Here is a 14,531-nt window from a genome sequence, read left to right on the forward strand (position 1 = left end):
CGGCCAATGCAAATATTTAGTGGCAGCTCTTTTACATTACCAACCATATTTCAAAACAGCAGCCAACCTTCCAGACACACACTGCTTTGTTTTTTTCACTACTTGCTGAGACTTGAAACATGCTTGAGAACGCTAATCCATACAGTGAAAACATGTCTGCATTAACGGGTTTTCCTCAAAGTTAGTCATCATTGCTTGGTAAGGCCGTGGTAACAACAACATGCTGTTCACTTTGAGGATTATCTGTTTCAAGTCTCTGCAGTTTGATGTTCACACAGCAGTGGCACTAAAGGCTGACTGCACGGTAGGAAAAAACTTCACAGTGACTTAAAAAAAAAAGGATTTCTATTAAATGGACTTAAACATCAGCATGGTTCTTTACCTTCAGCAATGACACTCGTTAAGTCACAGTGGTTGTTGTGGATGGAGCTGAACAAGCCTCTGCACTGGCCACAACTGTGTACAACTTTCTCCCAAACTGGATTTAACTTGGTGTCTGGAAACAAAACACCATTCTGACTGGAAAGGCACAGACATGCACAGTTACAACAGTGAAGTTTGCACAATGTCAAATGAAATCTAAAGCATTAAACCCACAAGCTTCACCTTCAGAACAGTGCAGCCCTTGACCATAGCCATACACCCTGTTCATTGAATGCCTCTTTCTCCTTCAGCCCCTCAGCATCAAGAGCAATATAAATGTCAGTGGAAAAAAAAAAAAAAAAAACATAGGTGGTACTTTATGTACCTGATGGAAGTGCTCTTTTTTTGTTATTTTATCCCTTTGAGTGATTAAAAAGATGGACACACGGACACTTTCTTCATCCAAGTCCCCAGAGCAGCAGCCGCGCTGTAAAGAATTAACCACTGCTGGTTAATGTGAAGGAGCTCCTGATCACTTGAGGGGAAATCCTGAGAATAATGGACTCAGTTCATTTCCCTTCTCCTGTGAGAATTAATGGAATCTTTCATCTAGAATTTCTCTCCTTGTGTGTCTGTACCTCTAAATATGCAAACTCTTCATCTAATAAGAAAATATTTGTGGAAGGTTAAATGAAAATATACAGTTAATACAATAGAATAGAGCTACATGTTAGAGGTGATAAAAAAAACAGGTTGATTGTATCTCCTTTTACAATGCACACATTTCCCTTGGTTTAAAGGCAGAAGAGGTAAAGTGTATAAGAAAAAGGCAGCCTGTTTTTGTTATCCAAAAGGCCGGTGCTCGACAATTAGGCGATCGCTTTTGCTTCTGGCAAGAAAGCCTCCCAGTACTTGATCAGCTGGAGGGGGAGGGGGAAAAAAAAAAAAAGACAACAGTGTCAGGTTATTTCATAACCGGCAGACAAGAGATGGTTAATATTTGGATCTACAGCTGATAGAAAAATATTCATTTCGATACTGATTTAACTAATTTATCCCACCAAAAATCTCAATTTTCACTCAAATGTGGCAATGTGCTGCTTTTCTGTTTTGTATCACTGTAAATTGAGTATCATATCTGACTGGAGAGAAACTCACCTGCTGCTGAGAATGAAGCACAGACTCCAGGTACTTGATTATCTGTCTTTTGAAATTCTTGGTCTTTTCTTTCTGTAAGAGAATTAAAAAAAAGGAAGATGTTTGTGACATTTTAAACCATCCAGCAACAGAAAAAGAATAATCGTCAGTACCTCAAAGCGGATGACTTCCTTGCGCACGGTGGCTGAAACTCTTTCAAAGTCCCTTTCATACTGTGTCACTTTGGCTTCCCACTGTTAACACAAAGAAAAGGTTTAAATTGCATGGAAGCGACTCTGGGCCAGAATATTAACAAAAATAGGTTTACAGTGATTAAAATGATCATAGTGATGGTCAAGTCAAAGTGGACATTCTAAATAAACATTATGCTGAACAGTAAAATACCTATTACAGTAATTTGACTTGGGTCTAGTTTAAATTAAAAGTCAAAATTTGGCAAATTTGGGATTTTGAATTTGTAGTTTTGAATTATTACCAATGATAATTTTCTTTTGAAAGTGCAGCTTTGGTTGTTTCTCTTTGTGAATATTTGTACAATTGTTTCCTATGTGTTATTTATAATAGAGAAAAAAAATCTAATCAAATGTTATTTCACTGTTACTTGATCTGACTGGACCTCTATAGCATCCATTAGATACAAAGGGAGGAACAATTTTAAGACAATTAACATGAAAAATAATCATCGTTCTTGAGTATAATGCACTGTAATGTGACATTTTTCACTAAAGATCTTAAACAAATGGACAAACTGATTCATTGTTGTATCAAAGAAAAAAAATGTATTTGCATTTATTGTCTAAAGTTTCATCATGTCATTTGTTTCTGATAACTGTAATTGAAGCTGCTCTTTCATTACTCAAACGCTGTCCTCATATTTGAAAAGACCACATCAAACCACAGCACTTTCAAGCGTCCCAGTTATTCCCACTGGGTTCGACTGGGGCCTGTTACCTCAGTGATCTCCTCTTTGGCCAGCTGCAGTTTGTCTGGCTTGTTGGCCCACAGCAGTTTGGCCTCAGTCTCCCTCTTCTTCAGCAGCACGGCCTGCGCGTCTTGCCAACGCTGCCATGCCTTCATCCGGTGATCAAATGACCCCTGCACAAACACACAAACATTTCATGTTTATGCCAGGCTACTTACGTCATCCATGCAGACATGGCCCCCGTTCAAAACATCTTTCAAAATAAATGTCAAGCCTTCATGCTCTGTTAACTGAAGTTCTGCTTTATTTGATTTCTGTAGCATTGTGAGTGAAGTGATGAGTGGAGCTGCACAGGTAACATAGTCAACATTAAAGTACTAAGACAATGTGATACTTCCCTTTACACAGTATTTAAAATGAACCAATTTCCCCATCCATCTTGGCTTAAATTTGTAATTTTACTGGCATTACATCTTGTTTCTGGTCAAGGGATTTCCTCATGGGGACTCAACACAACCAGCTGGACTATATTAAAATAGCAGAGCTAACTACTTAAAATACTGAGCCACAGTTACAGATGCAAAGTCTTGGATTTTTATATTGTAGTTGATGTAGTCAACCAGCACAGTAAGAAAGTACAAATACTCCAAAACTCTACAGAGCCTGTCTGGGGTTTTCATTTCACTTAGTGAGGCTTCAGATTACCTCCTAACCTTTAAAAAGTGAAGGCACTTCTGTTACTATAGTATTCTGGGTGTTTTTTGTAATTAAACACTTTGAGAAATGAGTCTTTCACAATGCAGAATTAATGCTGCTGTCCAGGAATTAGTTCAGTACAAATGTTCTCAGTACCCTCACGGCTCCCAGCAGGCGGATGTAATCTGCGATGAGCTCTGAAAAGCCAAAGGTGTCGTTCTCAGCCTGGTCCTGGTGTAACTGCTCCATCTTGTCCTCCACCTCGGCCAGCTGAGACAGAGCTCGGGACAGAGCGGTGTTGTCCTCGGCACTGCCCAGCATTGCTGCACTCTTGGCAAAGTTCGCTGTGTTCAACGACAGTTCTGTAGGGGAAGAGCCAGAAACATTCATGTCAACTGAAGGATTAACACCGACTACAACTATGAGGAACAGAGTTCAAAGCATGTATTATAACTCTAACAATACACTTTTTAAACTGTTACATTTTCACCACAGTTGGAAGAATGATTAACCTTTCCTGTGGACGACAAGAGACTCGACGAGAGCGTGGAGCTTCCTGAATTGCTGATCTGCAGCCTCCACCTCCTGCAGCTTCTCCTCAAACCACTGCAGTGAAACACAGTTAGTGCAACTCCAACATCAAGACCCCTACATGTTTAAAATCCCACTATTTTGCCACTGAGAATAAATCACAGAAATAAATAGAATTTTGTAAAAATTAGAAATAATGTTAAGTCACAATGGGTCAGTAATTAGATAAACTAGATGAACTTTATTTTATTTACTCTTATTCGAGGTACGTTCAGTCTACGCATGTATGTGGCAAATTATGCTCAGAGCGAGAGGAAATCAGTGTCACAGCTCACTTACCATTTTATGCTCCAACCTTTGACAAATAGGCTCTTTGATCAGTGCGACTGGTTGCCTCACATTGGACAGCGTGACCGGCCCGTGCCTGCCTGTTTGTTGGCATGTGTGCTTACTGTGTTTGTGTGCTGTGTTCTGTTTGCAATCACATCATGAACTCACCACATCTGACTCATTCATCTTGATGGTCATTTTACTGACAGCATCTGTTGCTTTGTTGATCATTTTCATGAAGCCAGCACTGCTCAGAGCCTGGGTGTTCACTGCTCTTGGCAGCTAAAGAGACAAAGAAACAATGCTGCTTTAAAACAGTCAATGCCACACTGAAATACATCCTAAAACATCAGATTATCCAACAGTCAATGCCACACTTAAATACATCCTAAAACATCAGATTATCCAAAGGAATCCAGTAATGGTGAATGGCAAACTGTTCTGTCCTTTGGAAATTTAATGGTCAAACATTTTTAAGTGAGTCTGGCAAAAACTGTTCATCTTCTAAAAAGGCACCAAAAAGCCTGCAAGAGACACACAGGTCAGTTTTCAGCTAACCTCTTCTCTCTCCAGGAACTCTCTGACATCTGGGTCTTGGAGAAGTGATGGGTGATTTACCACCCTCTGGAGATACCTGCCAAACAGAAAGACGGTGTGAGCGAAGCAGCATCATAACACCTTTACTTTTCAGATCTGGTTGACATTTTATCAGATTTGAGGGAGAGGACTAGTTTTCTCTTACCTCTCCAAAGCGCCTCTTCTTCTCTCAACAAAGTCTGCAGATGAGGAGTCTTCCTTCCCCACCTTCACCTTTGTCATACCTGTGCAAGACCGCATCTATTTTCAAACCTAATCGAGATGAGATTTACAGCTCCAGCTTCAGAGAAAATGAGAGAAAAGTATAAAACCGTCAGTCTACCCAGAATGCTCTTCTCTGGTGGCGGAGGCACGATGAAGCCATTTGGTCCGTGTTTTTCAGACAGCTTCTCATAGAGGCCAAGGAAGTCGCTGAAGCGTCGCCTCACTGTAAATGTCTTGTTGCGGAACATGGGCAGTGTGGTCTGAAACAGACAGTGTTCTTCACTTTAAGTCTTGGGTTACTGGATTTTACAGGTTTAGGTTCAGTGAATTACTACTAGAAAACTGACGTAATCCGTTTGCCTTTCAAGAACAGTGCACAGGCATTTCTCCTACAATACGCCGCCCAGTACTTCCTTTTCTTGCACAGTGTTAGTGCAAATGTTATGAGTAAACATAAGTGGACAACTGCACATCAAGTAAACTGGTGTAACGCAGAAAGTTTTTACCTGTGTGGATACTTTGTAAGCCATGTAAGCGTTCATCCCGTCCCCTGAAGAACAAAGACAAAGACAACATTTACTTAAATTGGACCAAAAACAAAAAGGCACAAGTTGATATACAGTCTTATGCAAAAGTTTAGGCACCCCTTGATAAATAACAAATTTTGGTGATTTTTTATTTGAACAGATGTTAACACAGTTTCTCTTGGAAATGGAAAAAATGCACAATATTTTCGCCACTGGCTGGAACACAACCCCCGAGCATGATAGATCCACCCCCATGCTTAATAGTTGGCAAGGTGTTCTTTTCATGAAATGCTGCTCCTTTTTTTCTCCAAACATGCCTTTGCTGATTGTGTCCAAAGAGTTCTATTTTAACTTCATCAGTCCACAGCACTTGTTTCCAAAACGCATCGGGCTTCTGTAGATGTCCTGTTGCATACTTCAGATGTTGGATTTTATGATGGGGACGCAGATAAGGTTTTCTTCTGCTGACTCTTCCATGAAGGCCTTGTCTGTGCAAGCATCGCTGCACAGTGGAACGGTGCACCACCACTCCTGAGTCTGCTAAATCTTCCTGCAGGTTTTTTGCAGTCAAATGGGGGTTTTGATTTGTCTTTCTGACCAGCATACGAGCAGTTCTGTTCGAGAGTTTTCTTGGTCTTCCAGATCTCATCTTGACCTCCACAGTTCCCCTGATCTGCCATCTCTTAATTACATTTCTTACTGTGGAAACTGCAAGCTGACAACGCTTTGCTATCTTCTTGTAGCCTTCTCCTGCATTGTGGGCATCAATAACTTTCATTTTCAGGGTCTTACACAGCTGCTTAGAGGAACCCATGGTTGCTGGGTGTCCACAAGTGTGTGCACAAGGTTTGAAGAGTCAAGGTATTTGTACAGCTTTGAAATTGGCATTTACCAATGACAGCTGTTGCTGTGCATCAGATCTAACGAGCTGATTAAGGTCTGAAACCTTGTGAGAGACTTTGAGACTCTGGAACTCTTAGGGTGCCCAAACTTTTGCACCATGCCATAATAATGTTTTTATTTTTTATTTTTGTTCAATTTATGGCATAAGAAGTAACTATGCATCACTGTTTGCTGAAAATATTGTGTATTTTTTCCATTTCCAAGAGAAACTTTGTTAACATCTGTTCAAATAAAAAATCACCAAAATCTGTTATTTATCAAGGGGTGCCTAAACTTTTGCATAACACTGTACATACATAAAAAGCATTACTTAAGTCAAGCTGCATGTGGATTGGCTTAACTGTAATTTATCACTAGTCTCTTCTTCTTGGTTTCTTCAAATATTAAATCAAGGACTCGAACACCTCAGAATAACCTTTGCTTGTTTAACGTTGATGTTGCTCAAATCAATTTGTTCCTTTGTTACAATGAACTTAGTCACCTCCATATTTATTAAAAATGAATCTCACCTATTTTTTCAGGATCTTTGACAGACACAGCGATGTCGAATTTGTCTTCCTGCTCCTCTTCTTCCAACTGAGGCAGATATTGAACAGAAACAGAAAGATTTCCAGTCACAATTACAGCAGAATTTAGATTTTTGTAAAACTTGGAACAGCTTCTATAAAGAGGCAGAGCATGTTTGTCCTTGTGGGATATTAAATTGGTCAAAAAGTAGCTTATAACTTCCTTATGCTTCCCACTTTATTAAATTACAATATGTCAGGGAACCTGGCAATAAATAAAAGGGTGTGCAGAAATAGAAAGCTCAAAGTGTTGCAGTCAAACTAGAGATTTCACTCTGGGATAGGATATGAATGTACCTCCTCCAAGGTTTCAGATTGTGGCTTGGCCAGGCTGGCAGCGGTCAACAGGGAGGGGTTGGATGCAGATGGTTTGGTCACCTCCTTCTTTCTTTCATTACGTGGGCTGTCGAGCGAAAGCTCCACTGTGGCGTCTGCTAGAGAAGAAAGAAACCAGACTGGAGTCATCACATGCTGAACTGACGTGTAGACAGGTGTTCACTGTTATTATCCTTATTATACAGCAAGTATGTCTTTGTGTTTACATCCTCCTGTCAGCGTTGCAGAAAATGTCCATTACATTTGTCAAAACTGGCAAATTTACAGATTCTGAATGATAACATTTGTATTTACACCTACATTAAAAACAAAACACTGACAAATAAAACACTGTGATATACATCTGGGTACAGTAAAAGCACAGATAGGTGATTTTTATATGTATTTTATTTTGGTTTTGACTTTGATGTTTGAACAGAATGTGACTCTGCTTCTGTTGTTATCCATGATGGACTAGATGGCAATGTCCGATAGAGCTTTGCTCCATGTCATGTCCCCTCTACCATCCCTCGCTATAATCTGAACAGACTAACAATTCTTATTAAAACAAAAAAAAGTCAGTGCAACTTTTCTTTGCCCTGCTACTTTTTGCATGTGTTTTTTTGCTCCTGTTGAACAGCTTTTTTGTGCAAAACATCCAGAGACAACTATCCCCTACAGATGAGAAAGAAACACAAAGGCACAAAATGACTATAAATAGGTGCAAATCAACCAGAAAACAGAGCAGACTGATGGCAAAGAGACACAAAGCACCACAGAATAACAGCAAAGCGATGCAAAACAACCAAAAGACAAAATATGGCTTGGGGGCCCTGGGGCCCTTTGGCTCATAATCCATCCATCTATGAATGTAACTGGTCTCATATGTCCAGATGAACTGAAACACCCAAATGTCTGAATTTACTGCTCCAAATACATCCTGTGTGAGCACTCCCTTTGTTACGCATGTTCTCAGTATAACACTAAATCCTAAAGGCCTGATCATATAACCAAAGAATAAAAATCGAGGACTTACCAGCAAATATGTCAGGGTCCTCTTCCGAGAGGGCTCCGTTGGTCTTGGGGTTGACAGTGCTGGCGTTTCTGATGCTGGGTGCTGTAGTGATGGCTTCCTCGGTGAAGATATCAGCAGGTTCTGCAGAACTGCTGTTTTGTAGAGGCCCACCTGTGTTTATACCATCATTAGGAGCAGCTTTGGATGACACAGATTTGTCCTTCGGCTCTTTATTGATGGTCTTCTTCGAGGAGGCACCCAGCGGCTCACCAAACAGATCCTCATCAGGTTCACTGAAGAGGCTTTTCTGTGGCTGCTTGGCTGATTTTGTCTGCCGTGGTTCTGTAAACCAGTCACTTCCATCATCCTCGAATAGATCGACTGTTGCCCTGCTTGGTATTTTGGCATCAGCAGCGGGTGGTGCAGCAGGTGGAGCATCACTAAGGAGGTCAACCAAAGGGTCACCAATTCTATCAGCTCCAAGCGGCTGGTGTCTGTTGCTGGCTGACAAACCACTGCTGAAGTCAATAACTTGAGCAGTGGAGTTTTTTTTTGCTTCCTGTTTCCCAATACCAGGTGGATGTGCAACACTGGACACCTCACTTTCCTGTGCTGTCTTAACAGTAACATCTGCCACCAGTACTTCCTCTTGCAGTTCCTTGGTTTCACTTCCCAGTAAGTCGACAAAATCATCTGAGGGATCATCTAAAACTCCAGCTGTGTCTTTTGCTGCAGCTTTAACGATGCTTCCAGCTGCAACTGTGTCAGCAGCAGCTTCAGTTACGCTGTCTGTCAGGTTGACGAACTCATCCGAGGATTCACGGACAATTTCACTCACTGGTTTATTTTCTCTTTGGCTGCTGATGGGTTCGATTAAAGGACCGCTCATGATGTCAGTGGGAGGCTTCACTGAAACATCACTGGGTGGCAGCGTGGTGTCCGTTTTAGTCACTGGAGGGTTGTTCTGGAAAACAGGGGAAAAGGGAAAAAGAATTTATTAACATTATTTAGTTCACCCTGGCTAAAGAAACAATGTCTCTCAGTCTGATCACAGGTTTTGGGTGTACTTGCTAATTATCACAATGAGTAACATTAAGTAAACAAATTCTTAACACAGTACATCAGTAAAAACAAGGTTTAAACAAATCACCACTTGTGTAATTAAAGGCCAGAGTGAATAATAATGAGCTGATTAACATGTGGAAGGTTACTCTGAAGCCACTAATGGATGCTACCTGGTGCATTTCCAAACATGACTTCAGCTGCAGGCTCTGTTAAACGTAACAGTCACGCTTGCTAAGTAATGTTTTCCATGCAGCAGTTGAGCCCAGCCCTCTTAAAAAAAAAAAATCAAAGACAGCAACTTTCCAATCTGTTCACTGGACTGACCTTTGTGTAAATACATCCGGGTTCTAACCATGTGACCACAGCTGACTCACATGACAGCAGACTGCCTGAGCCAGCGTTCCTCAGTCAAAGAGTCTGAATTTTAACCCACTGATAAACATGAGCACCTTCAGTTTTCACAGTCAAACCACACAGACATTATTCCCTGCACACTGATATAATCTGACTGCTGCTTACTCTACCTACACCTGGCCAAAACGTATGCACACTCAAATGCTCCTGAAAAGGACACCTTTAGATTTTTGTGCAAGTTAATATAATGGAGGGAAAGGTTTAGAAATCTCAGAGATACCTTGTACAAACATAGTCCACATATAATTAACTGTATAGAAACTATATTAGAAAGTAGAGCTGTAACCATAATGCTGATGACTATTTTTATTACGGGGTCAATAAAGCATCAGAAAATGATCACAAACCCCATCACAACATCCTGGAGCCCAAAGTGGCATCTCATCAGATGTCTCATGTTATCAAACAAACAATCCAAACTCCCAGAACATTCAATTTACTGCAGTGTAAAACCAAGATGAGCAACAAATCCTCAGCTGAAAACGTTTTGCATTTTTTTCTTTGAAAAATACTTTCCTTAAATACTTGATTACAATCACAGCTGCCAATTAACTGTCTGTCCATCGACTAATTAATGAATCACCTCACTGTAGATTAGTGTGGACTAATGATCAATTAATCACTTAGCTATCAAAAATACCTGCCACAGCTTCAGAGCTGAACATCAAATCTTCAAATATCTTAGCATTGTTTAATCAGAAGACTACATACCCAAATATTAACTGTTCACAATGACATATGACAAAGAAAGGCAGGAAATCTTCTCATTTGAGAGTCTGAAATCAGAGAGTATTTGGCATCATTTTAATATTTTTTGCTTGAAACTTTGATAGAACTTAATCATTAACTCTTAATCATTCAATTAATCTATTATTTTGTCTGGACAAAAGACCAGAAAGATGTTAAAAATAGCAGCTTCTAACATCTTGTTTTGCTGACCAACAGACCAAATCCAAAAGAAAGTCACTTTACTATCATGTGTGACAATGAAAAGCATCAGATCCTCAAATATGAGAAACCAGAAACACCTTGGCTGCAGATTAATGTTCTGTCCTGGCCAAATCAATTAGTCACCCAAATAACTACTGCTTTAAAATGCACGAAACAATTAATCAACAGTGATCAACAATTATATCGATCCCTGATTGACCTGAACAGCCACACGGGACTTCACGTTGCAACTTTTGGTAAGAAATAAATACCAACACGGGCTTTTAAAGCTGTGCCAACGATCACGACAAGATATTTAAAACGAGAAATACGTCGGATTCTCAGCACAAAAATCTCCGTACAGCTTCAGGTGCAGGAAATACCATGTGTAGTATTATCTGACATGACAGTTGCTTATGCCAACATGATTTTCTTAGTGGTTTGTATGCAGTTAAACCAGTTAAATGGTAGTCACCAGCTCCAGAAACTAAAGCCAAACTTGCTGAAAGTGTCTCATTAGCTTCCCTCGGTGTAGTTAGCTAACCAGTATCTTCCTTAGGTTACGTGCCAGTTAGCCAAATCAGAGGCTAGTTAGCTAGCCGTGTAATTCAGGTCAGCTCCACTGATACATACTGCGCTCATGAAGAAGTCGTCTCCGTCGTCTTCATCACTGTCTCGGCCTTCGACTTCTTCAGGGTCAAGCAGATCTTGGTCCTCGGAGTCCGGGAACGGAGGAGGACTGCGCTCCGAGTCGGTCGCCATCTTCAACCCTTTTTTCTTTTTTTTAAAAAAAACACAAGAGAAGGTAACGTCAACTGCTCGCCACAGACAGACCTATCTCGTTTAGTTAGCTGCTAACGCTGCTCGTGGGAGGCTAAAGCGCTGCTGCGACACACTGTGCTAGTCGTTCACCTCTGGACTCTGAAAGTAAACCAAGCTGCTGCTACTTGGACGCCTGGGGCGTGCAAACCGCCGCTGTCTCTTTACTTCCTGATCCTCCTTATTCTCGTCAGGTTAGCTTCAGGCAGTGCTAGCTAGCCAGGCAGTTATGGGTCAGATGCAGTAAACACGGAACAGGACTTGAAGTTAGCTCATATTGGAGACCTCCGACTTTTAGGGGATGTCTCGACTCACGCACAACGGAGATGAGGAGGCGCGACGGCCGCTTCTTCTCAGCCGAGGTCACCTGGAGCCAAACGCGCTGGTCTCGGATGATGACGGTAAAAGTAGTGTCACGACTTGTCTTCACTTTTAACTGCAGAGCATTGGGAACGGTGTTCAGATAATTTACTAAAGTAGAAACACTACTACATCACTGTAAACACACTCAAGAAAAACTCCTACATTTTAAAGTCAAAGTAACTAAAGCAAAAATAAAATTAATAATAATGCCTCCACTAAGTTGTATTTTTGATAACTTTAGTTACTTTTCAGGATCTGATTAATTTAAAAAAAGTATACAGTATATAATCATAAGACTTTATAGATCCCTAGTGGGAAATTCAAATTCTAAGGTTAGAAGGTAGAATTAGCTCCATCTGCACCTGGTGCAATATTAAAGTGAACTACACAATAATGCAGCAATAATTCTAACCCACTAATGTGATATTTATTAATGTGAAATATGCCATTCTACATAATGAGTGCTTTGAGTGTTAGTACTTTTGTACTTAATTTGTGGCTTAATATGCAAACAGCAAAGTAAAAAAAAATCTCCAGAGGAACTGTAACATCTTAAATATCTTTTGCATCTTGAGCTTCAGGTTCACTTAATGTATTTGCTTGCGTTTCTGCTTTGTAGGTGAAATTATTTTTGACAGGAGCACATCAAACATGAAATGTGAAGCCGGGGAGAGTGCTCAGACAAGATTATCATATGAGGAGGCAGTAGAGAAAGCAGGTAATTTACAGTTGGATGGTTTTATAATTACTTCTGACTTTGGCCTGTAAAACTCAAAATGGTTTGTTTAGCTGAAAAATGCATCATCCACATGATATTTGTGTGTGTGTGTGTGTGTGTGTGTGTGTGTTTTTTTTAATAAAACAGAAGAACAATGTTTTGGCCCAGCACTGGCAGTGAACACACAAAGATAAATAGCAAGAGTTCAACTCACTTTCTGCCACGTTAGACTTGTCCGCATTCAATAGCAGATAACGTCTGTCTTTGTTTATTCAGGTTTTGGTTTGTTCCATTGGCTGCTGTTGGTGGTGTGTGGTTGGGCCAATGCCAGCGATGCTGTGGAGATCCTCTGTGTGTCCTTCCTCTTGCCAACGGCTCGCTGCGATCTGCTGCTGAGCTCCTCAGACAAGGGCTTGCTGACTGCCAGCATTTTCCTTGGTGAATCACAGTCATTTATTAATTATTTGTGTTACATGTTGAAAGTGCACATTTCAGATGGCTCACCAGATAACTAGCCAGACCTCTGCTTCCTTTTTATACTGCATCCAATTCCCCCCTGTGTTGGCATTCTCTCCAACTTCTAATATGTCCTCATGTTAGCTTGCTGATGCTAACACCAGGAAGCCTGTTGCATGTATCTAACATTTTTGTTAAGCCTGTCCTCCTATGCTAGTTTACTTCAGCTTAGCAGGCATCATCCACACATGAATGTAATCAAGTCACAAAGTTTTGGTACAAGACCAAACCTATTTCAGAAAGTTTGATTAGTACACATAAAATAACTTTTATTCCAGGAAATAAACTATTAAAAACCCTTGAATTTAACACAAGGTTGCAGCCAGGAAAGAAACGATGTACTGACTTTACTCAGTCATCTTCTTAATCCCGCTTTTCTAGGCATGATGGTGGGTGGCTACATGTGGGGATACTTGGCTGACCAGAGAGGGCGCCGCGAGGTCTTGGTCTTATCGCTAGCAGTCAATGGGGTGTTTGGAGGTCTGGCCAGTACAGCTCCGTGGTTCTGGCTTTTCCTGTTACTGCGGTTCATCAGTGGCATCGGGTGAGGATATGATTTGTTTTCTATCATACATGACAAAGAAAAGTCACAAATCCTCACAGTGAAAAAGCTGAAACCAGAGCATGTGTGGCATTTTTGCTTGAAAAGAAAAAAACAGTTTGAAAGGATTAACAGATTATGAAAATATTTGCCGATCCATTTTTTCCTGTGATTTAAGGGTGAATGCAAAACACAACAAGTCAAACAAATAAGTAAATTAGCAGCTTATCCCGCACCCCTTTTTGTAGTGTTGGCGGGTCGATCCCTGTCATCTTCTCGTACTTCTCAGAGTTTATGCCCCGCCTGAGGAGAGGGGCAATGATCAGCGCTCTGGCCACCTTCTGGATGGCAGGAAACATCCTGGCTGCAGGTGGGAACAAACATAAATTCCTAAAAACGCTGCAAGTGTATTGTCAGCTCACATGCTAATGTGTTGTGTTTATTATTTAGCACATTATATTTTTGAGGCAAACAGAAAGCATATCCAGGGTATCCGGTCTTGAAATGAAATGTTGGACAAGGGTCATTTACATCTGTACTACTGTTATGCAAGCCAAGCAGCACATTTTCTCATAGATGGTTTTGTTTTATTTATCTTTTTTTTTTAAATCATTTTGATACACCAGTCTAACACAGAGATTTGCATGAATAAACTTTGGGGATGACAGCATTAATTTCCTTGGAAGGTACTTTCAAAATAAGAGAAAGTACAGAATTCTGAAATAGAAAATGTGTTTATTAATAACTGTGTGTGTTTTTCTCTGCAGGTCTGGCCTGGCTGGTGATTCCAAGCACCTGGGCACATTTTTCTTTGGGAATGCTGGACTTCCAAAGCTGGAGACTGTTTGTGGTGCTCTGCTCTGTTCCCAGCCTCACCTCAGCCCTACTCTTCAAGCTGCTCATGCCTGAAAGCCCCAAGTTCCTCATGGAGGTATTCAGATGCCAGAGTAGTGCTAGACTTTACCAAGTGCTTTCTCTTCTTATCTGTTTTTACCGTCTTTGCCAGGTTGGTCGAGAGAAAGAGGCAGTGTGTGTGTT

General features: G+C 40.7%; 2 protein-coding genes across 5 annotated transcripts in view; one reads left to right on the forward strand and one right to left on the reverse strand.

The window, feature by feature from the left end:
- Positions 1-16: 16 nt before the first annotated feature.
- Positions 17-11,754, reverse strand: snx1a (sorting nexin 1a). 4 transcript variants are annotated; one of them, XM_020620991.1, is made up of 16 exons: positions 11,671-11,754; positions 11,170-11,313; positions 8,149-9,091; positions 7,095-7,231; positions 6,741-6,807; positions 5,308-5,351; positions 4,920-5,061; positions 4,743-4,821; positions 4,559-4,634; positions 4,169-4,282; positions 3,652-3,745; positions 3,296-3,501; positions 2,473-2,616; positions 1,674-1,754; positions 1,522-1,593; positions 17-1,283 (listed from the first exon to the last, which is right to left on the reverse strand). In XM_020620991.1, the coding sequence occupies exons 2-16, from the start codon at positions 11,296-11,298 to the stop codon at positions 1,233-1,235; spliced, it is 2,379 nt and encodes a 792-aa protein (XP_020476647.1). In that variant the 5' UTR covers positions 11,299-11,313; positions 11,671-11,754; the 3' UTR covers positions 17-1,232. The 4 variants fall into 4 exon arrangements, with proteins under 4 accessions (XP_020476647.1, XP_020476663.1, XP_020476655.1 ...); XM_020621007.1 differs by having other exon boundaries at positions 11,675-11,743; XM_020620999.1 differs by lacking the exon at positions 11,671-11,754 and adding an exon at positions 11,449-11,534.
- sv2 (synaptic vesicle glycoprotein 2) overlaps positions 11,632-14,531 on the forward strand; it is an 8,347-nt gene continuing 5,447 nt past the window's right edge. The window contains exons 1-7 of the mRNA XM_020622503.1: positions 11,632-11,756; positions 12,338-12,436; positions 12,713-12,874; positions 13,334-13,496; positions 13,742-13,863; positions 14,261-14,424; positions 14,500-14,528. Of these exons, the coding sequence (XP_020478159.1) occupies positions 11,657-11,756; positions 12,338-12,436; positions 12,713-12,874; positions 13,334-13,496; positions 13,742-13,863; positions 14,261-14,424; positions 14,500-14,528 (839 nt within the window). The 5' untranslated portion in view covers positions 11,632-11,656. The remainder of the gene's footprint in view (positions 11,757-12,337; positions 12,437-12,712; positions 12,875-13,333; positions 13,497-13,741; positions 13,864-14,260; positions 14,425-14,499; positions 14,529-14,531) is intronic.

The sequence above is a fragment of the Monopterus albus genome, unplaced genomic scaffold (genome assembly GCF_001952655.1).
Source record: "Monopterus albus unplaced genomic scaffold, M_albus_1.0 scaffold7.1, whole genome shotgun sequence".
In the NCBI taxonomy this organism is placed as follows: Eukaryota; Metazoa; Chordata; class Actinopteri; order Synbranchiformes; family Synbranchidae; genus Monopterus; species Monopterus albus.